Source organism: Phyllopteryx taeniolatus, chromosome 10, assembly GCF_024500385.1.
Source record: "Phyllopteryx taeniolatus isolate TA_2022b chromosome 10, UOR_Ptae_1.2, whole genome shotgun sequence".
NCBI classification, from domain to species: Eukaryota; Metazoa; Chordata; class Actinopteri; order Syngnathiformes; family Syngnathidae; genus Phyllopteryx; species Phyllopteryx taeniolatus.
This window is the reverse complement of record NC_084511.1, coordinates 14,819,340-14,841,890: the sequence shown is the minus strand read 5'-3', so window position 1 is coordinate 14,841,890 and position 22,551 is coordinate 14,819,340. Positions and strand designations below refer to the sequence as shown.

The window sequence follows — 22,551 nt, the reverse complement described above, 5'->3', positions numbered from 1 at the left end:
CAATCTCAATTAAAAAAACACTAATGTGCTCGCTAATTATTGTGTTTTTCTTTTCTGTCACTGTAGATTCTGAGTCATCTAGGTCATGGTAATTCGCAAAGGTTGAATCGCGACAACTGTACTCTTCTTGTTTGCTCTTGTTTTCCGAAAACGTAAAAAAAAAATGACTTGGGCAATTATGCCATTAGCTAACAACGTCAACAAGAAAAAGACAACTGTGTAGATGATCTAGTTAGCATGAAAGGTGCTATATGTGCTCTACCAAAGTAACGTTACTCGACTCAGTTGTTATTTCTGAGGTAGTTTTGAGAATTACCCAAACGCTTGCAAAGACTTGTTCCGCGACCGTGAAATTTTCTTCGGCGGCTTGGAAAAAGGGGCGACGGCACATAAATAGAAACTGCAAATTCGAATCCCGTGGCCTTTCCTATTCTTAATGGACCAATGAGACCAGGCTTTATTTTACAGTGAAGGACCAACCACGGAAGAGCTTGTACAGGGTCCGCCTGATTTGTAGGCTACGTCACAGGTGTCGACACATCAGCGCACTAGCTCAAGACGAATAAATGCCGTGCCTCCGTGGCGGCCATGTTTGCAGGGGCAACGTTCAAAACGGGTCAATCACGATCGTCTTTGCAGCTGCAAAGTTGTAAAGAGTAACTGTGTTGATTATATTTGACTTTAATATGATCCCTCTTAAGATATAAAGCGTAAAGTGGACATTTGTGGTGATAGTAATAATTTAGCCACGCAGACTGCTCATTTGTGACACGTCAATGACGTGACGTCATATTTAGTAGACGAGATTAGATTAGATGTCCTCCGCCGTTAAAAAAAAAATATATATATCTATATATAGATATATATATATATGTCTATATATATATATATATATATCTAGATATAGATATAGATACATATATATAGATATAGATATATATTCCCAACCGAGTCATGCTTCTGAATTAATCGGCTGTGTCTCCATTCAATGTCCCCCCCCGTCGGAGGCTGCATTTGAAGGATGGTGACATCTTTGGCCCGCTCGAAGGCTGTCTGAATTCTAAACACAACGGCTCCTTCCAGTTGACGACTTGTCTTTGTCCACTGCTCAGTCAAGCTCTCCATCCCGATAAAGTATCCGAGAAGCATATTTCATTATTCTTTACCCGAAGGCGCAAAGTCTGCATGATCTAAATTGATCAAAATGTCATTGTAAGTACTGTTCTGTTAAGTACTGTTTTACTTATTTGAACATCCATCGTCTTGACATGTATCCTTCAATCCCCTAAATATAGATATATATATATTTTTTGTTTTGTTTAATAAATGACGTTAATAAGGCTGAACGTGGACACAGTGCTGGATACAGAAAACGTGCTTCACATTTCATTTTCTTCCTAGGAGCATCTGTGTAACTGTACTATGTAAAATGCATAAATGTATTTACCCAAGTACAGTACAAAACCGCATGGCAAACATTGAAAAAAAAAAAGAAATGGGATTAAGTGGAATATTTTGTGTTTGCTGGTGTATTTTTATTATTATTATTACGATAATGCCAAATGTCTGTCAAATTTCAATTTTTCCAATTTAGTTTTTTTGGTTTCAGATTTAAAACAACAAAGAAGTCACTTTTTCGTGTTTAAATTGCCAAGTGAAAATAGAGAGAACAAATGATTGTTCTTGTTTTACCCCGCCAAAGATTCGATTGTTCTCATTATCCGCAGCATGACTGTTCCACTTTTTCCAGGAGAGGGCAGGCGACCCAACAAAAGAGCGCACGTCAGGGTGACATTAATTCTATGACGTAATAATACAAACAAAAGCTATCATCTCCCTTGAAGTGATGACACGGGCTGAACATTGCTCAAATAAACATACACCCAGTTTGTTTGGACTTAGTATGACCCGTTTATGTTGTCCTCATGATTTTCCTTTGGGATTTGAAAGGAGGCAGCAACTTGGACATGGATGAAAAGTCAGTCAGTAAAGAGTTGGACATGTGGATTGAACAGCTCAATGAGTGCAAGCAACTGCGGGAAAATCAAGTCCAAGAACTTTGTGAAAGGGTAGGACTTGCTATGGGAAAGGCACCTTACATTTTGAGATCCATTTGCACCAGCTGCGTTTATTGCACTGTAAAGTAAATAATGTCAATGTTTGAGTTACTATGTTCCTTCAAATTGTGTTTCTTTTTACTGTATATTTTATTTTATTTATTGTTGTTGTTTGCTCCAGTTGTTAGCACATCTGCCTCACAGTCAAGAAGTAGAGGTTCGACTCTTGGCCCGGTCCTTACTGTGCGCAGTAAGGACCCCCAGATCCCAAAACCTGCTTTTTAGGCTAATATTGAAAAGTCTCAATTGCCCACCACACGTGTGAATGGTTGTTTGTCTATTGCGATTGGCTGGCGACCAGTCTAGGCTTGCTCCAGCTCACCCTTGACCCTAATGAGGACATTTCATGAAAAATGGAAAGCTGGATAAAGCATGCATGACTGCCTCACTGTTGACATTCAGGTCCTGGGTTTGAATCTTTGCTCAGGCCTGTGTGAAGTTTCCATGTTCTCTCTGTGCTTCCATGGGTTTTCTCCAGGTACTGCCACACACACACACACACACACACACACAAAATGCATCTTACCTTAGTTTCTTAGTTAGTCTGTACTGTGTGCGCCCTGCAGAGATGTTGAAAATGTGGCAGGGAACCCAAGCAATTGCCTGTAGGGCCCTGAGCTGAAGGGGGCCCCAAGAGATGGCTGACATTGTCCCACATCAATGGCAAAACAATGGCACTGCTTTAAACACTACGACAACAGGTCGGGAATCCTCCCCATAGTGCTACTTACTTGCTATTGCTGGGAGGCCCCAAGAAATGGCTGATATTGGCGCGGTGGAACGACAGACGTAGACACTGCAATGACACATAGGGGTTTAGGAGTCTTCCTAATTGTCCCCCTTACAACCAGGCTTGTTTTTGTTTTGGGGGGAAGCGGGGATCCTTGCCTGGGATCCCCGGGGGGTCTAGAAACACCCCTGCAATTGAACTCACGATCACTCCATGGTGTATCCTGCCTCTCACCCAAAGTCATTTGGGATAGGCTGCAGTTTACCCGCAACCCTAATGATGAGAAAGAATCCCTATAGAAAATTGATTGATAATTCAGTGCTGGCCAAAGGCTTTGTGAGGCCTTAAGTAGAATTTGATTTGGTGCCCTCTCCCAGAATGTTTACATGTTTAATGTGTTAAAAAAAAAAAAAAAAAAAAGCCATTTAGTTTGCTTATGCCCCTGGCCGGTTCTGAGTGAATTACTGTACATAGAGACAGCTTTTGATGAACATGGAAAGGCATATGCTATATTTAAAAATGTTGGTGTTTTGGAGGCTTGTCTAAGTCCCAAATGTATGCTGCCCACACCCACACTGCATCACGGTGTCCCCCATTCTTTTGTTTCCTTTGACTCCATGTCAAGGCTAAGGAGATCCTGGAAAAGGAGTCCAATGTGCAGGAGGTGAGATGCCCGGTGACGGTTTGTGGAGATGTTCACGGTCAGTTTTATGACCTCATGGAGCTTTTCAAGATTGGCGGGAAGTCCCCCGACACCAACTATCTCTTCATGGGCGACTATGTGGACAGAGGCAATTATTCTGTGGAGACAGTGACACTCCTTGTTTGTTTGAAGGTATAAAAACGATACACTGCAGCGATCGCACTATGATTGCTCTTCTACAATAGGAGGAGAGCACCTTTGCCTGATTTGTTGAGCTGCTGACATTTTGGCCCCCAGGTCAGATTTCGTGAAAGAATCACCATTCTGAGAGGGAACCATGAGACGAGACAGCTCACGCATGTGTACGGCTTCTACGACGAGTGCTTGATGAAATATGGAAATGCCAATGTTTGGAAGTACTTTACTGATCTTTTCGATTATTTGCCCTTGACTGCTCTGGTAGATAACCAGGTGAGAATCTGTACAAGATCCTGGTAAACCCTGTCTCGGTAATGCACGTAAAGTCAATGTTCTTTTTAAAAAAAACATTTTTTTTAAAAGATTTTGTGCCTGCATGGAGGATTGTCTCCTTCAATAGTCACACTGGAAAACATCCGAGCGCTGGATCGCTTGCAGGAGGTTCCTCACGAGGTACGAATTACATTACATTGGAACTTCAAAGGCAGGTGTTGGCAAAGTACGGCACAGGGGCCACATATAGCTTGCTACATTCTTTAATTCGGCCATTGAGCTTTTACATTATCAAGAGTCTTGTAATATTTTATTAGCCTATTAACATATTTGCCTAAGTCATATTTTAACGTTTTGAAAACAGGAGGAAGAAAAAAAAATTCAACAAAAAATAAGTCCAGTTGCCTCGAGTCAACCATTGCCAATTACCATAAACTGGATGGCTGAGAATATACATAGACATTAGGGGGGGGGAACACAATTTTTAGCTACATTTGTATTTTTTTACTGATATTGTCACACTCCTAAAAATGATGTAGGCAATTATTTTATTAGGCTCACGATATGTTGCATTGTTTAAGCTGACCCCCCCCCCCCCCACCCAATTTGTTTTTCTTTCATTCATATCATTGGTTAATTTATTTATTGTAGATTAAATAAAAGGGATGGACAATTTTACATATTTTGTATTGATATCTGTGCTGGGTTTAGAGTGTCACCATCATTAAAGCTTAATCAACTGTTGGGATAAGAAAGTATGCTTTGAACATTACCATACCAATAAGTTTTAGAGATAATTTTTTTTATATATATATTAAGGGGCATGTGGTCTTATTGGACCCTAATGTTTGGAAACGGAAGTACAAGTACAATAAACAAGACTTGTTTTTCTCCGCATTTTAGGGTCCAATGTGTGACCTGTTATGGTCCGATCCAGATGAGCACTGTGGATGGGACATCTCTCTCCGTGGTGCCGGTTACACCTTTGGCCAGGACATCTCAGAGACTTTTAACCATGCAAACGGCCTTACTTTAGTTTCACGAGCCCACCAGCTGGAAATGGAGGTACCTGGTGAAATCTATTGGGATCCAATACGCGCTGTATCAAAAATTCAGACTTTACAGATATAAATACAACGTATCCTTCCAAATTGTTTAAATATGGTATATGAACAGTATAAGTTCAATAAAACAACCAGACTCCAATTTTAAGGTCAGCTCAAATGAATTTAATAACTGACTTTTCAACAGCTAAAAACTAGAACTGGGCACCCTGTCGTTGTCTATGATTCTTGATGTGCACACGTAAATATTTACCACAAAAGTGTTTCAACAAAAGTGTTTTGCTTCTGTCTTACTTATACAGTGACTGGCTACAACTTTCTGACCGACTAACATATCAAAAAGCTGTACACAGAATTCTGACTTTATAGAGATAATAAGGTAATCTCAATGACACTGTGAGAGAGGCAGTCATTTCACAATGTCTTCATAATTCTTGGTTGTAATTTGCAGTCGTGTAGAACTGTATTACACCAGACTGATAGGTGTGCCGAGTACTTTGAATGTCATGTAGCTACTGTAGCTGCTAATAAGACGACTGTATTAAAAACATCACCTTGCTATGGAAAGCCATTGAACTATTTAATTGATATCCTTCATAACCAACTTAAGGTCCATGTAATTAGTCCACTTTCTTGCCCTGTCAATTGAATACCTCTCTGAAAATGTCAAATGAAATCCAAATTATTTCTAAGTTACTTAAACAGCAGCCTTCGAACAAAGTATACTGTACAAGAATAATATGAGGGGTTACATAAAAGATTAGGAACAAAACAAGTAAGAATATGAAAATGTAATAATGTACACAAGGACAGAAAGGACAATAAAAATCAACAACTCATGCTAGGTTGAAAGCCAAAGTATACAAATGAGATTTAAAAACATTTATCGAAGGTGCCTGTCTGATGAAGAGTCAGTGGCAGTATCCGTCAAAACTGAGCATTATTTGTAAAGGATGATTTGTTGATACATCTATTGTATTGGAGCTTCAACGATTGTACATAATGTGTCAGATACAGTGATACCTGGACTTACAGTGTGAGCAGAGGTAGGTAGAGTAACCAAATATTGTACTCAAGTAAGAGTACTGTTACTTTAGAATAATATGACTCAAGTAAAAGTAAAAAGTAGTCCTCCAAATAATTACTTGATTAAGAGTAAAAAACTACTCAATGTAAAAAATATTCAAGTCGTGAGTAACTCCTGAGTAACTTCAAATTTTTTAAATCAGAGCATGAACGTCAAATAAAATAAAATAAACTGAATAAAATATGAATGTGCAATTCAGATACTGCTGAACAGTATCACTTCATCTAAAACATAATTAATCCAATCTTTACAAAATAAAATCTTTGTAAAATAACAAACGAAGGCAAATTCAGCTCCAAGAAATATTCTTATATTGTTTCCACTTGTTAAACAGCACAATACTGTCGGCCAGTGATTTCCAACCTTTATGGAGTGAAGGCACATATTTTACAATTGGAAAATGTCACGGCACACCAACAAACAAATATGTCACAAAACGTGGAAACATTAATTACTTTATGTACTTCCTGCCATCTAATTGAGGAGCATTTATTTGTTCTGTGTCACTATGCCTCACTGGCATAAATAGAGGAACAAAGATACATTATTTCTTGGAAATGAATAATTTTTTGAGGAGTTAAGTAAAGTTTGATAATTTCCCATGGCACACCTGAAGATCGCTCACGGCACACTAATGTGCCACGGCACACCTGTTGGGAATCACTGCTGTAGGCTCACCGGGCAGACTACAAAAACAGGAACAAGGCTTCAGTGGATATTAAAATGTATACAGAGCCCTGTTCAAATGCCATATTTTTGTGATGTAAAAGAATTTTAAGCAAGATAAATGATTTCAAAACTTTTTCCACCATTAATGTGACCTATAATTTGAACAACTCAAAGGATTCATTTGTATCTTTTTGAGAGGGGAGGTGAAAATAAACAACTGAAACAAACTTGCATGTGATTGACTTGGACTTGATTTAACTTGCTGCATTCTTGGCCAGGTCACCATTGCAAAAGAGATGTTCTGTTTTAACTGGTCTTTTACCTGGTTGAATCAAGTTTAAATAAAATAAATACAAATAAATCTGGTTGGCCAATGATGCACTCCCTCTTATAACTGGCATGTGGCAGTGTTCAGAAGTAACTGATTACATTCAGACCCATGTTCGGTGGGAGTCCACACACACCTGCCGCCATTTCAATGTTTAAGTGGAAAAAAACGACATGCACAGCTCCCGTCGACTGCCTCAACAATGGAGGCACTGAACATGTCTCCAATCTCCGCCAGGATGTGGTCGAAGTTCTGCTGGAGGTACGATTTGAAACTTCCTCTGACAGGGGACTCTGCCAGGCGTTCCCTGCAGACCCTCACAATACGTTTGGGTCTGCCAAGTTGGACCGGCATCTACTGCATCTACTATTGGAGCCAACACACCACCAGGTGGTGATTTGGTTGACAGTTCCGCCCCTCTCTTGACCCGAGTGTCCAAGACATACGGATGCAAGACCAATGACACAACCACAAAGTCAATCATCGAACTGCGGCTTAGGGTGTCAAGTACACATACGGACACCCTTATGTCTGAACATGGTGTCCATTATGGGCAATCCATGAGGAGCACAGAAGTCCAATGCCAGAATTCCTCTGGTGGAGGAATCTCAGGGTGGTCCGTTCCTTCTGATCACGCCCTTCCAGGTCTCACTGTCATTCCCCATGTGAACATTGAAGTCCCCCAGCAGAACAAGGAAGTCCCCAGCCAGCGGGCTCTCCAGTACCCCCTGTAAGGACTCCAAAAAGGGTGAGTACTCACAGGCAGAAACAACGGTCAAGACCCATCCCCCTACTCAAAGGCAGAGGGAGGCTACCATTTCGTCCACCGGGGTGAACCCCAACATACAGGCAATGAGCCGGGAGCAATAAGTATCGTATGTCCACACCTGCTCGGTGCGTCTCACCATCGGCAACTCCAGAGTGGAAAAGAGTCCAACCCCTCTCAAGAGGACTGGGACGAGAGCCCAAGGTGTGTACCGAGGTGAGCCCGGCTATATCTAGTCAGAAGCTCTCAACCTTGCACACCAGCTTGGGCCTACCAGAGAGGTGACAGTCCACATCTCTACAGCCGGCTTCTGTAGCTGGGGGTTGGACCGCCAAGACCACCCAGCTGTCTGCTCACCCGGCCCTCTTGGTCCCTCCCACAAGCGGTGAGCCCATGGTAAAGTGCTGTATATTCTTTATCCTCTGCGAAAAATGACTAATTTCATGGCAGGTTCTTTGTGTGTGTACAAATTTATGTTTTATACTTCCCCATGATTGCCACACACCAGAAGAAGTGGCACAATTAAGGCATTAAATCATGATGCACAAACTGTTTAACTAGGTGCATTATATTTAATTATATTACTACTGTATTTTTTTATAAAATACAATACTGCATAGTGCCATGCATCATATTAAAAAAAAATTGGCGGGTGTTTTCTTGGGGGCTGTAACGGATTAATGGAATTGACATTCATTTCAATGGGGAAAGATTATTTTACATACAATTGTCACTGAACTGTTAAACTCGTAAGTCCAGGCATCACTATATTCTTTTTGTCTGGCCAATGCAGACTACTCATGTAACCCTCAAACCTCCCTGTTCAGGGCTTTAACTGGTACCATGACAAAAATGTTGTGACGATCTTCAGTGCACCAAACTATTGTTATCGTTGTGGAAACAAGGCAGCGATCATGGAATTTGAAGACACACTGAAATGCTCCTTGTAAGTTATTTTCTAACATTCATTTAGAATTTTGCAATAATGAATTGTGACTGTAGCTCTTTAAGAATCCATAATTCGAATTTACACTGACAAATATATCTCTTTGCTTGCCAGCCAACAGTTTGACCCCGCCCCGCGCAAAGGAGAGCCCCAATTGTCGTGGCGATCTCCAGACTACTTCCTCTAAAGATCTTGAGATGGTGACCTTTGGTCAATGTGTGCCACCATATTGATAAAGAACTGGAAGCAGGAACTCTATCATAGACCTCTGCGCATCAAAAAGACTGCAAAACTATTGTCAATAAGGAAGGACATTTGCGTAATATCACTTAGGCCAGTGATGTATCATTATCAGAGATCTGAAATTATTCTGTTCTTTGTGCAATATTTTATTTTCTGTCAGAGCAATGGCATCACATTTTGCATACTCTGAAAAATTGCAAATGGTATCAACTGTGATGATAACTTCATAGTTTGCAGACACTAATTAAGCACAGATGCCTAGAAATACTTAATTGAGCGATGATGCCAAAGGAAAAAAAAGACTGTCTGGGTGATACATAACTGCATATTATATAAATTCACAGATACCATGCATATAGGGCTTGTAGGGTCTATGAATGGCGTGGGGTGTCTGGGTGATACATAACTGCATATTATATAAATTCACAGATACCATGCACATAGGGCTTGTAGGGTCTATGAATAGCGTGGGGGTTGCCATCAGAGTAATCTAATTTGACACATGAGAAGCGTTGTAATTTTCTGTCATGCTGTGATGTGATCTCTCTTTGCAGGGGCAGATGAGTCCCAAATACCTCCAAAGTCGAACACCACAAAAGTGGTACAGCTTGGACTTCTACCAATTTTCTGGGGGCAATAATAGGACTTCAATTTCACCAAAAGTGTTAAAACCATGTGTAACTGTCTGTGAAACAGATTTCATTCCTTATGTAAATTAATTTTTCATGTTATAAAAATACAAATTAGATTTTGAGTTCAAGAAGTATTTTGAAAAATTTATAAATAGGAATATAAATAAAAGACAATAAATAAAGAGTTAAAAGGTTTATGTAATAGCAAAGCAAAGCAAATTTATATAGCGTATTTCATACGCAAGGTAGCTCAATGTGCTTTACACGATTAAAAACATTTAAAAACAAAGAAAAAACAGCTTATAAACATTTTTAAAAAAAGATACAAATAAAAATACAATCAAAACAGCTTTCAGCACAAGAAAGATCATTTAAAAGTGGAAATGCTCTAAAAACATGAGAGAAAAAGAAGAGTTTTTAATGTGGACTTAAAAACATTCACACTTGGAACTGATGTCACTTTTGTTGGCATCTGTCTGCATTGTTTGGGCGAGAGGCGGGAGTATTTTAGGGGGAACTGTTTCCGCAGACATAGTTCCCGCATTTAGAACATGTCGATAGGCATGCTGAGAAATCGTCCACTTCTCCAGTTGCTACAATACGTACTTTAAATATAATTGTGATATTGCACCAACATCTGTGTGTGCGCGTGCATGCTGCATGCGTGTACATGTGTTTAACACTTTCTTTTGACAAAACCCTGGTCCCAGCCTGGCCCCCCTGACTGAAATTGGTCTAGAACCACCACTGGATGAACACGTATGACTACTGTGCTACAGTATTTTAATGTTCATGATGGTGGTGCTTGGAGAAGTATTTTTTAAGTGGTACTTGGTGGAAAACGTTTGAGAGCCACTGACTTAAACAATATCTAATGTTTACATGGCCAAGCTGCCTGACAACTCAAAAATCATTCCGGCAATACCTATTAAAGCCATGAGGGAAAGTGGCTTTGCATACACCGCCCTGACTCTTCTGCATTCTGTCCCTCAAGCATCTATAATTTTAATTTATTTGTATTTTATTTATGGTTAGCCTCTGCACACTGTTAACACTGTTTTAATTATTAAACTGGAGTTTCAAAGGTTTTATGGTTGTAACAGTTTCACCCAGAAACAAATGTATCCACTTTACATAAATTAGATGCAAAAGATTCAATTCCTTAACCCTCTCGACCAGGGATGTCAAACTCATTTTTGTCGCGGGCAACATTGTAGTTACGATTTACCCCATATAAATGTTTAATTGCCTCATATTATTATTACATGGACACAACAACTTGAGGGCTAACTAGTTTTGAAATAAGAAGACAAGGATGATAATTTATTCAACTATCATTTAAGTTGCTGTAAAAAGTGGTTTGGTAACAAAAAAAATGCAATGTAATATCTCAACATTATTGTTTATTTCATATGACCATTTTAAATTTTAGTACAGATTTTTTCACAAGAATCATGGAAGATGACGCACATGATTCAGTTTCACGAGCCACATAAAATGTGGCGGGCTGGATCTGGCGCCAGGGCCTTGAGTTTGACACCTATGCTCTAGACCAGGGGTGTCAAACTGAAATTCACGGGCCAAAAATAAAAATTGGGACAACATCGCAGGCCAAACTCAATATTTAATGAAAAATCACTGCGATGTGCATGTTTCCCCTTTCTGCAGAAATGCAGTTTAAATTTTGCTTAAACATTGAATCTGCAATAAACAAACTTTAACATTATAAACATGAGAAATCAAATTTGAGATAAAAGACATCAGTGGTATTTGTTGTTTTGTATTTAAATAGATAACATGAATTCTTCTGTCTCTCTAGCTTCTATTTATTTATTTCCAACTACCTTTCTCTTTGATGTAAATCTTTTTTTAAAGGTCAAAAACGAAACAACCCCAAAAAAATAAGAATGTCCTTCAATAAAAATCCAAACCTCAAACTATTAACATTCCCTGCCTAGGAGTTGATAAAGGGCATTAAAAAAAACTTTAAAAAACATAAATTCAATTATGTTATATTCTTGGTTACAGCCACGTTGCGCCGCACACGACAAACAGGTATGTATTTTACTTTAGTGAACCGACAATCTGCCTCCCACCTATCTTGGAAGTTAAATGTTTTCAATCTTTCCTTTGGCCATTTTTGGGAAGGGGAAGCGTAAATTTGCTCGAGGAGACCGGTAGCATAGTCGCTACGACTGCAGCAGAAAGGGAAGGGGCGCCGACACACTAGCAAAGCTTTCTGGGATTTGTAATATTAGTGGCGCATGTGCTATAGACTGGCGGGCCAGCTCTAATACACGTTTAATATGGTCGTGCGGGCCAATTATAATTACATCATGGGCCAAATTTGGCCCCCGTGCCTGAGTTTAACATTTATGCTCTAGACTGAGGCAGATGTGCTAACCACTTGGATTCCGTCCTGCCTCAACTTCAATAAATCTAGCATGCGTGTTTTGGGGGCGTTGGAGGAAGCAGGAATACCCAGAGAATACCCACTCAAGCCCAGAGTGAGTTTGCAAACTCTAAAACAATTCCGTGGCTGAGATTCAAACCAAAGGATCAAAAGTGTAAGGAAGATGTGCTTTAACCACTACATCACTGTGCTGCCGCTTACATAAATTCCTATCTATTTTTAAATGAATATTTTTTTTCTTTGGAGGATCCACTAAGTTGTTTATGTGCTTGTGTGTCTGAAAAGCCGCTGCACTGAAAATGCATCAAGCCAGCATGTGTGAAGGGGCCACCACCGGAAGCTGCGTTTTAAAATAAAGGTCTCTTCGTGAAACTGGCAAACGGTGAAATGAATTTTCTCAACTGACCTAATGTCGTTTCCCAGCCGAATTAAGAGATTATATTAAAAAAAAAAAAAAAGATCTTCCCACTGAGTCGCGTACGTGTGCTTACTTTTAATGTGTCGTCCGGCTGCTTCCGGTATGGGTCGTGTGCGATGTGGCGTGTGTGCGGTGCTGACTGTTCGCTAAATTAGCTGGCTGCAGCCATTCAGGGACCTCTCTCACGGAGCGCCGGAGCCCTCAGTGCAGTAAGTCATCTATTATTCAAAGTCCAAATGAAATGTTGTTGCGAGCGTGTTGGTGCGCGTGCCGAGGTTGTGTGGATGTGGCGTCGCTGTAGTTGAATCCTACCTGAACGCACAGCTGCCCGCACCGCCGAATTCATCTGCGCTCGAAACGGGATATATTGTCCATTTATTTTCTCCCAATTGTAAGATCGCTGTTTTGTTTCAAGATCCAGTCCAGATCGGACTGGTTTGGGTCAGGTTGTCACGCACAGCGCGTTGAAGCACTTCTCGGAGGTGCGCAAAAACAGAACCCCCCACTCCTCCCGAAATGGCTGAAAATATAATAAATATTAAACGATAAAATGATGTGGATCGTACGCAGGCAATTGGTGGTTAATGTGTAGCCACGCAGGCCCGCTGTGATTGGCTGAGAGTGAGGGCACACGCCGCCGAGAGCTTGCAGATCGCGGTCCAAAGTTCATCCTCCCCACAAAACCTTCATTAACAATTAAAAGTATTGATTAACGCAGCGCGAGCCCAACCCCCCGCTGAGCTTCATACAAAGCACAGAATCAAGCAAACTGGGCTTTTTTTTTCTTCTTCTTCTGGCTCTTCCAACCCGCGAGTTGAATTCAATTGGAAGAGCGTGCACATCCTTCCAGCTGCACATTAGTGTTCATGTGTCACTCAGTCCAGCCAGCAGCCATGATTGGTGCAATTCCAGGAGGAGTTTCATCACCCTGCAGCAAATCCTTGCAGAGATTTACATTTGGAGCAAAAATGGTTAAAAACCAGATCCGACTGGGAGCAATGCGTCCACAGAACATGTTCATGGCAGTGCAGGCCAGTTTTATCTGGCTGCGTGTGCGCGTGTCTTTCCTCTTACCCCGACACAAACTATAATGAATGCACCAACATCTAAATAATTGTTGTATAATGTGCACTGAAATCCTTCAAAGCTGCTTGTAGGCAGCTATGAACGGACGGTATGGAATAGCAAGCGTAACCGTAGTAACATGGTATACAGCACATACCTACACATTCAAAGGATATTTATTTCTGCAGCTGTATCCAAAAGTGTGCCTTTTACACACGTGTCTACTAAACTGCTTGTAGACATATACTCAAGAATATTCAACAGTTTAAAAACACGCAAATTGAAGAGTGTATTAAGGTTCCATGAAGAAACATTTCAATTCAGGATAGTGGATCCCACTGGCATCTTCTCATGCAAGGCTGTCATACTAATTTTTGTCACAGCTCACCGGCAACGTTGGTTTCCCTCACAGGGTCTGTTATGACTATGAACCCATGCGTGCAGTAAATGTATAATTCCCTCATCATATTATTATACAGTGTTCACAACAAATTGATGGATATGTTTCAAAAAGAGAAGGGAAACAACTATTGGTCAACTTAATTTTGAAAAGGGATATAGTCTGGTTCTTTTAGGAAGAAACATGAGGTAAACACTCAATTTGCAATAGCGGTCACTGTAAAAGGACCATAACTCTGACATCTGTGTTCCAATGCATTCTTATACAAGGGGTATTGGGTTGAAGTTGTAAAAAAGTCACAATTAGAGTCGTGAAAAACACATCAAGTCTACAAATACAAAATAAATCAAATGAAAAAAAGCATTTGTGGTGGTAACTGAGCATGGATTCTTGTGCCACATGACAATGTATTCCTACGCCGCTGCACAAATGAGTTCGTTGCGCGCTGTTTGTAAATTCCAAACGTCATAATTTGGGATGTACCGTCTGTATACAACTTTATTTCTTGAAAATATAACTTTTTTTTCTAAAATATCCCACTCCCACCCAAAAAAGTCACGACCTTTATAAAAATAGGATTTTTTTTCTTTTAAAATTCCCAACTTTTTTTTCATTGAAAATCTGTTACCCCCCCCCCCCTCTAATTATTTTTTTTTCTTAAAAACTACAACTTTTACTTCACAGTCATCACCTACATTTGCCTGGGAAATTGGTACTGAACCCAATCACGAATAGTAAGAATCCATGAGTAACTGACACCCCGCACTACTCAGAAAAGGTTTATTATTGCCTATAGATGCCACAGGATGCCACCAAAGCACTACTCTTCTGAAGAAGCACCTCAACTTACTTCAACATAGTTCCTTGGCACCAAGATGCCACAAGATGGTGCCAAAGCAATAATAATATTGGCTTGAGCACAAGACCAGCAAACAACACCATTTTGTCCTTATAATACAAAGTCGGCTTACTCCACTCTTGTTGTCGTCGCCACGGTAACGAGTGTATCCGGTCACATTTGAGTTGACATGATAAAGCCCAATGATCGTAAAAAACGGGATGCGGTGGTATCGGAATACAAGATTTTATTGCAGTAGTCTGAAAGAGCAAATGTGTCTTGTAGTCTGATCCGGCAATTACGTGTTGTCTGTCTCAGACGTGTTGTCTGTCCCACACCGCCGTTTTTTTTTTTTTTTTTTTTTAATAATAACTTTATTGGCCGTCAGATATTTCCAATACTACATCAAAAGACGCGACAAGGCTAAAAATAAACTAGCTTTTGGATTCAAATATACTATGCACGCAGCGATGCGGAGTAAATGTCTTTTGCGGAGCCGATCAGGCGAATTATGACATTAAAGCCTATCAACCGATCAGCATAAAATGCTAAATATCGGCCGATACCGATAAGGCCGATAAAATCGGTGTAAAGTCTAACTATTTTGTGTCATTTCTAGCCGCGTAAGCCTGAAATGTTACACCAGCACGTCGATAAGGAATCTGCTCGGCCAATGTGCGACCAGTGACGGTTTACGTCACTAACATGGTATCGGCTTGGCACATTTGGAAGGCTGGCAACCTGCTTTTGTCAAAGGAATGAATTGCGGCCAGAGTACTAAATAAAATGGTTGTTTGTTAGAGCATGGTGGAATAGTGATTATCTCTTCTGCCTCACAATTCTGTGGTTTGGGCTTCCAATTGTTCTAGCCTTCCTGTGTGGCGTTTACGTGTTCTCCCAGTAATTACGTTTTTTTCTCTCTGGCTTCCTCCATTCAAAAACATTCAGGTTAACTGAAGACTCTAAATTGGCCATCAGTGTGAATGTGAGTGTGAATTGTTGTTTGTCTATGCTTTATGTGCCCTGCGATTGTCTGGTGACCAGTTCAGGTTATCCACTGCCTCTCGCCCATACCAGCTGGGATAGGCTCCAGCTCACCCGTGACCCTAACTAGGACAAATGGTACAGAAAATGAATGAATGGATGGCTTTATTTGTAATTGTTTTTCATTTTTAAACAATATTTTCCTTTCACCAGATAAATATGGCTGCAGAGCTCTCCACGTCCATAAACATCAAGGAGCCCCGTTGGGACCAGAGCACGTTTATGGGCCGCGCTAAGCATTTCTTCACCGTCACTGACCCACGGAACGTCCTCCTCACCAATGAACAGTTAGAACGTGCGCACAAAATCATCACCGACTACAGGTAAGCCAGGCAAGTGGCTGCCAAAGCCACCGCCGAACGCACAAAGCCAGAGTTCTTATCCAGATGTTTACGGTACCCCAGAAAAGGCATAGTCTCACCGGGGCTGACAGAAGATGAATTGTGGAGAGCCAAATATGTCTTTGACTCCGCTTTCCATCCGGATACCGGCGAGAAGATGATCCTGATTGGCCGCATGTCTGCGCAGGTTCCGATGAACATGACCATCACTGGATGCATGATGACATTTTACAAGTAAGAGCTTGCAGGAACTTGCTAGCTGCTACAAATAACTAGAATGGTTGGACCTGTGGCTCTGCAAAACCATCACCACATCATTCACTATCAAAATTGGGTGAGTGAGAGGGTTGGAGCCACTTTTTTTGACCATTCAAGGTTGCCATACTTTTTACTAATGTTCTGGAGCAGTATGTTCTAGTGCTAGGTGATATGGCGACATATATCTCGGGGACAATAGAAAAAGGTCTCTTGTGCCGGTTTTCAAGCAAAGATTTCTACAATGTATTCTGTAGGGCTGAAACGAGTCAGTTCAGTGTGAGCGTCTTCTCCGTGGTCCTTGCGAGTGTTTTTTTCTTCTTCTTTTAAATAAAAAAAATAACCAAGCCATGGCTCTTAACTAAAAAAAAAAAAATAAATTCTTAAGTTGGTGCACTTGTAAGTCAAGATACCACTGCACATATATTTCTGCTTGCTCACTTCCTTAGTTGTGGTAATAGAACAGATATTTAGGGACTTTCATATACATACACTTGTTATTTTTAGTTAGGTGTTATTATAAAAAAGTTGCAAATTGAAAGCAGCGGAGCCCCGCTAACCCTGTAGAACTAATGAGAAACGTACGAGAAGCTGTGTGAATGTTCTCTTTTCCGCATCCCTCAGGACCACGCCAGCTGTGTTGTTCTGGCAATGGATCAATCAGTCTTTCAACGCAATCGTGAACTACACTAACAGGAGCGGCGACGCTCCCATCACGGTCAGGTACGGCAGCAGCAGCAGGCATGATGCCTGGATCCCATCAGCCCCTTCATTCGCCGCTGATGTGCTTCTCTTGTTTGCAGTCAGCTTGGCACAGCGTATGTATCTGCCACCACAGGGGCAGTAGCCACCGCTCTAGGACTAAACGCACTAACAAAGGTATCAGTTCATCTAACCCCATTCTACTTCTCATTTTAACGGGCTGACCTCAAGCGCTCGGGTAGTGCTGACATGATGTTAGTCGTGCACAAATAGCCTCTTTGTCCAAGAGGAGCCTAATTATTCACGGGGTCGTGCTCTGGAGTCGGCGTGTCTCCCTGCCAGCTCAGTGTTATTCATGCTGATTTATACTCGGGAAACTTGGATGCATACGCCATTTCAGGGATGGATCTTGTTCCTCTATTGTGTTTTTTGAAGCCTCTTCTCTCTCGCTGCAGCACGTCTCACCTCTGATCGGACGCTTTGTTCCGTTTGCTGCTGTAGCTGCTGCGAACTGCATCAACATCCCACTGATGAGGCAAAGGTAAGGCGTGAGGAGTTCACCTTAAGACAAATAACTTAGTTGGGATTAGTTCCCCAATTTATGTTTGTTTAGTGAAAATGCCACACTCATACACACACAACAAACACGAGTCTCATGTTCAAAGTTGTGTGTGACACCATAAACCCTTCACAGTGTTTCACCCTGCTGGCCTTTCACAGAGGATAAAAATTCCAAGTGGAAACTCACAAGCCCGTTTCCTCATATTATGACTAGATCTAATACTGTATCCTAGCAGTAATCATGGCTCCACAATTTTAAAAGAAGACAAATTATATAGTACAGAAAGTGAAATCTCTACAGCTGAACACAATCCATTGCGGAACGCTGGTCAACTTTAGACCTATAGGAAGTACTGTCCCTACAATAAAAAAAAACTTGGTTCCGGTGTCCAAATTGTGCCATCATAAATCCTCAAACTCTGTAAGCCCAAAGATGCAATTCTAGTAATTACTAATGCATCCATTTTCTAAAGCGCTTGTCCTCATTAGGGTCACGGGTGATCTGGAGCCAAGCTCAGCTGTTTTGGGACAAGAGGCAGGGTGCACCCTAGACTGGTCACCTGCCAATCACAGTGCACATATAGACAAAGAAACATTACCACTCACATTCACACGTATGGAGGATTTAGTGTCGGCGCTGAATCTAACATGCATGGCTTTGGAACGTAGAAGGAGCCAGAATACACAGAGAAAACCCGGGCAAGCACAGGGAGAACATGCAAACTCCACACAGGACGTAGGGATTTGAACCCATTTGCTTGCTTGCTTCATGTAACTTCCTGTCTATATTCTTCCATTGTGATGTCCTTCTTTTGGAATGAGTACCACAAAAAGCCCAACAAATATCAGAACATGTTGCCTGAAAAATTAATATGTTGTTGCTTACGGAACTGAACTCTACTAAGATACAGTAAGGTTGTGAACTAAGAAATTATATGTGACTTTAAAGGAGTATTTTCCCTTGTTTGGTCTGAATTGAACTTCAACAACTATGACAGAAATGGAGTAATAGTGGTTATAATTTGGCAGCGGTGATGATTTGAGTTGCCTTGGGCACCTTGACAGTATTGCAAATCACTCTGCTTTACTGAACATTAGTTTGAACTACAGTGGCCTTTAGGGTCAGAAAGGTTGAACACATACTTTTGCATAGTCCTTCAGTTACTATAAAAGTCATGAAAACAAAGAACCTACACTTATTGATTTTGAGGAGGTTTTTTTTTTTGTCTTCGGGTTGAATTATATTTGTTCCTTGTCTTCAGGGAACTGAAACACGGCATTCCCATAACAGATGAGAACGACAACAGGATAGGAGAATCGACCAAAGCGGCACAGCAGGCCATCTCTCAGGTTGTAGTCTCAAGGATCCTAATGGCCTCTCCAGGAATGGGTACCAGGATCTACTTTGCATCATCAGTCACATGCAAAGATGGCTTTTCTCTATCTACTCTTCCTCCTCCTTTTCTTTCTAGCCATCCCACCCTTTCTAATGAACCATTTGGAGAAGAAGGCCTTTCTGAAGGTAAGACATGAAGATTGATTAAATAGTGAGGGTCAGATGTTGTTCACACAGAGAGAAAGAAGCAGCAGGGCATAGGGAATTCACTGTCTTTGCCCCCCCCCCACCTGCTCCTTTCAGAGGTTCCCATGGATGAGTGCACCAATTCAAGTCAGCCTGGTGGGATTCTGGTGAGTGGTCTCTGACTGTCAACCTAATTAGTTGGTGTTTCTTCCATACATCTTTAAAGTGAGTTTAATCACTTAAGTTTTGAGTCAAACACTGTAAAGTAGCTAAAAATTGTACTCAAGAGTAGTTACTTATGTGATGAATGAATAGTAAAAAGTAGTCCTCCAAATAGTTACTTGAGTAAGTACTTGGTGAGAAAAAAAAAAATAATAATTCAAATTCCGAGTAACTCTTGTGTAACTTAAATTTTTTAAAAAAAATCAGAGCATGAACATCAAATAGACAAAAATATGAAACTGCAATATGCAAATACAAATATTGCCCAAAAATATCACTCTAACTCCAACAATAATTACTTCAATCTTATAAAATAACAAATTGAGGCAAATTCAGCCACGAGAAATGGTCTTAACTTAATTGTCTTTGTTTACACTCGTGAAACATCACAATACGATCACAAGGTGACAATTACAGCAAGATATGGTGGGGCAAGGCATTTGGTGGCCTTGAAGGTGCAGATCAGTATTTTATTTTAGATGTGGTATTGGAAAGTAAGTCAGTGGAGTTGTTGCAGGGCTGGAGTGATGTGGTGAATGAAGGGGGTCCTTATGTTAATACGGGTGGCAGAGTTCTAGACAAGTTGTAGTTTGTGAGAAGTGACGAGGCTATGAACAAGGACAGCAGTAGTACGGGGGGTGAGGGATGGACAGAGGCGATTTGATGTTTCGTAAATGAAAGTATGCAGACTGGTTGATGTTATTTATGCGTACCTGGAAGGATACCCAGACTCTTAACCTGAGGGGACGGGGAAACAGGAATAATCAAGTGTAATGGAAAAACTGTCAATTTTGGCTAGCATGGGCTTGGTACATATGAGTAGGATTTCGTTTTTTATCACTGTTGAGTCATAGAACGTAACCAGTGTTTGAGTTTAGAGAAGCAGTCAGTAAGGACGGAAGGAGAAATAGTGGCGGTGAGTTTGGTGGAGAGGTAGAGCTGAGTGTTATTCACATAACAATGGAGGAGTGAATTGAATTTATGGAAAATATTCCCAAAAGGTAGGCTATAGGCTAAAAAATGGAGGGGGTGGGCATACATACATTACATATACACAACAATTGTATGGATAACTTATTTTGAAATCAGAATCCGCTAACAAAATTACTTGTTCAACTACTATTCAATTTATTTTAAAAAGGGGGTTGGTAACAAAAAAATGCTAGCAATGTCTCGACGTTATTCAAAATGAGTACAATTTGCTATTTTCTCTTTTGGCAAGAAGCATTAAGTCAACGTAGATGATTTGCTTTCACGGGCCACTTAAAATGATGTGGCGCGCCGGATCTGGCCCCCGGGCCTTGAGTTTGACACCTGTGGTATATACTGTTTTTTTTCTAGTTGAGCAAGCTAAGGGTACATAGAGAAATTCAAGGCCATAGCTGTAGAAAGTTGAAAGCATCAAACAAACAAAGACTCAAGCCTGAACCTGAACCTGAACCTGAATCTAAAATATGTGCCCGAAGCAGGCCTATCTTAAGACCAGAGTCAACTGCCAGAAGGAGGTTGTTGGTGATCTTGCTGGTGAATAATGGGCTGTTCTAGGGTAACAAGGTAACAGGTCAGCACGAGGCTGAGGGGGATGTGCCCATTATTAGTGTGCCACAAGTGCGCAACAAATTATTGACAGCTCGTAAGTCACGCCTTTTTTTCCCTCTCTGATCGGTTGTTTTTTCTCGGGCATGGTGGTTTCCAGTATTTCAAATTTGAGGCACAGATTTTTCCACAGGTCAAATATTTATCTTGTACTACTGTCCAGTCCTAATGACTGTTTTAACAAACATGACAAAAAAGTGTTTTTCTTTAACATTTTAACATGTTTGACTATCACAATTGTAAAAAGAAGACAAACCACTTTTAATAGTAAAACAAACAACCCAAAAAAATACACTGCTTACTACTGATGACTACTGATGTCTGAATTAATTGTTACAACCTTGGTTTCCACCTTAACGCTACATTCATCACGCTTTCATTGCCGTTTTCAGCCTGGTGTTTGCAACTCCGCTGTGTTGTGCATTGTTCCCCCAGAAGAGGTGAGTGAAAGGCTAAAATCTGTGTAAAATTGGAAGATAGAATTAATAATACGCATGCACCGTCCAGCTCTATTTCGGTTAGTCGCCTGGAACCTGAGCTGCAAGAGAAGATCCGGGCCAGCCAACCGGGCCTGGAGAGAGTCTACTTCAACAAGGGGCTATGAGAGCATCGCCCACCAGTGTCCAAACGCCGCCATGACCAGGTCGATGGTCCTCCTCATTCAGTGTGCCAAAGTTAAGTTTGCATCTGCTCATTTCACACGGACACTCTTGCCTCTGTCAATAGTGTGAATTTTATTTTATTTAAATGCCATTTTTGTGTATGTGCAGTATTTTTTTAAATAGTTTTTTCATTTAATTAATCAAATATCTCTGGAGTTGTGCCAAATCAACATTACCTCTGAACAACCTCAACCTGCTGTTTCATTACATTCCCTCAATAACTTTATTTTTGCCAAATGAGCGACCATTCAAAAAGGCTTATTTATCTCCAGGGAACCATTCTTTTTTAATGGCGGCGACCATTAATGGATCAACACGGTGCTATCTCAATACCCTCACGATCCGTTTTCCTCATTTTATTTATTGTGCTTGACACACAAGCACCAGCAACCACTCCTCACAACATTCAGTAGCGCTTTTATTCTTTTCAATATTCTGTATTTCCTCATAGTATGGGATAATTTACCAAACTGCACCAGGCATTAATTAGGGATGAGAGGTTTATTCTGGTGACCTTTTATTCGTACAATGCATTTTTGAAATTAGAATGTATTTGTAATATTTATTTAGGCAAATAAATGATACACACAGTAAATATACAATTCTCCAAGCCAATATACTAGCCCTTCTTGTTCTTTTCCAATCCCTAATTCATGTCCGGTTAGTGTTCTTTCTTTACAGATGCCATCGGCTCTGTATACATGTCGAAAGTTCTTAATCACGATTGGTATTTGCTTGTCCACCATGCTGGAGATCGAAGACTGAGTCATGTTTGTGTTCGTTCGTTCTTTTTTTTTTTTTTTTTTTCCTGTATAA

The 22,551-nt window shown here is 40.7% G+C and overlaps 3 protein-coding genes across 11 annotated transcripts in view; 2 read left to right on the top strand and 1 right to left on the bottom strand.

The window, feature by feature from the left end:
• Positions 1-13,049, bottom strand: part of gcna (germ cell nuclear acidic peptidase) — a 20,331-nt gene extending 7,282 nt beyond the window's left edge. For 2 of the 4 annotated variants that reach the window (XM_061787345.1, XM_061787348.1), the window contains exon 1: positions 317-447. The gene's annotated coding sequence lies outside the window, so the exon portion shown is untranslated. Of the gene's footprint in view, positions 1-316; positions 448-2,506; positions 2,599-2,848; positions 2,914-12,839 lie in introns of those variants that run through there. The other 2 variants (XM_061787346.1, XM_061787347.1) reach the window with 2 other exon arrangements.
• Positions 975-9,812, top strand: LOC133484564 (serine/threonine-protein phosphatase 2A catalytic subunit alpha isoform-like). 6 transcript variants are annotated; one of them, XM_061787353.1, is made up of 8 exons: positions 975-1,212; positions 1,951-2,069; positions 3,473-3,682; positions 3,788-3,961; positions 4,052-4,141; positions 4,865-5,026; positions 8,703-8,821; positions 8,936-9,812. In XM_061787353.1, the coding sequence occupies exons 2-8, from the start codon at positions 1,968-1,970 to the stop codon at positions 9,006-9,008; spliced, it is 930 nt and encodes a 309-aa protein (XP_061643337.1). In that variant the 5' UTR covers positions 975-1,212; positions 1,951-1,967; the 3' UTR covers positions 9,009-9,812. The 6 variants fall into 6 exon arrangements, with proteins under 6 accessions (XP_061643337.1, XP_061643342.1, XP_061643339.1 ...); XM_061787355.1 differs by lacking the exon at positions 975-1,212 and having other exon boundaries at positions 1,248-2,069; positions 3,473-3,511; positions 3,581-3,682; XM_061787357.1 differs by lacking the exon at positions 975-1,212 and having other exon boundaries at positions 1,932-2,595; positions 3,473-3,511; positions 3,581-3,682.
• On the top strand, positions 12,603-22,551 carry sfxn1 (sideroflexin 1). Its single transcript, XM_061787359.1, has 11 exons — positions 12,603-12,736; positions 16,028-16,197; positions 16,279-16,449; positions 17,095-17,193; positions 17,274-17,349; positions 17,628-17,713; positions 18,996-19,123; positions 19,206-19,255; positions 19,373-19,422; positions 21,466-21,513; positions 21,581-22,551. Exons 2-11 carry the CDS (start codon positions 16,034-16,036, stop codon positions 21,675-21,677), a joined length of 969 nt encoding a protein of 322 aa, XP_061643343.1. The 5' UTR covers positions 12,603-12,736; positions 16,028-16,033; the 3' UTR covers positions 21,678-22,551.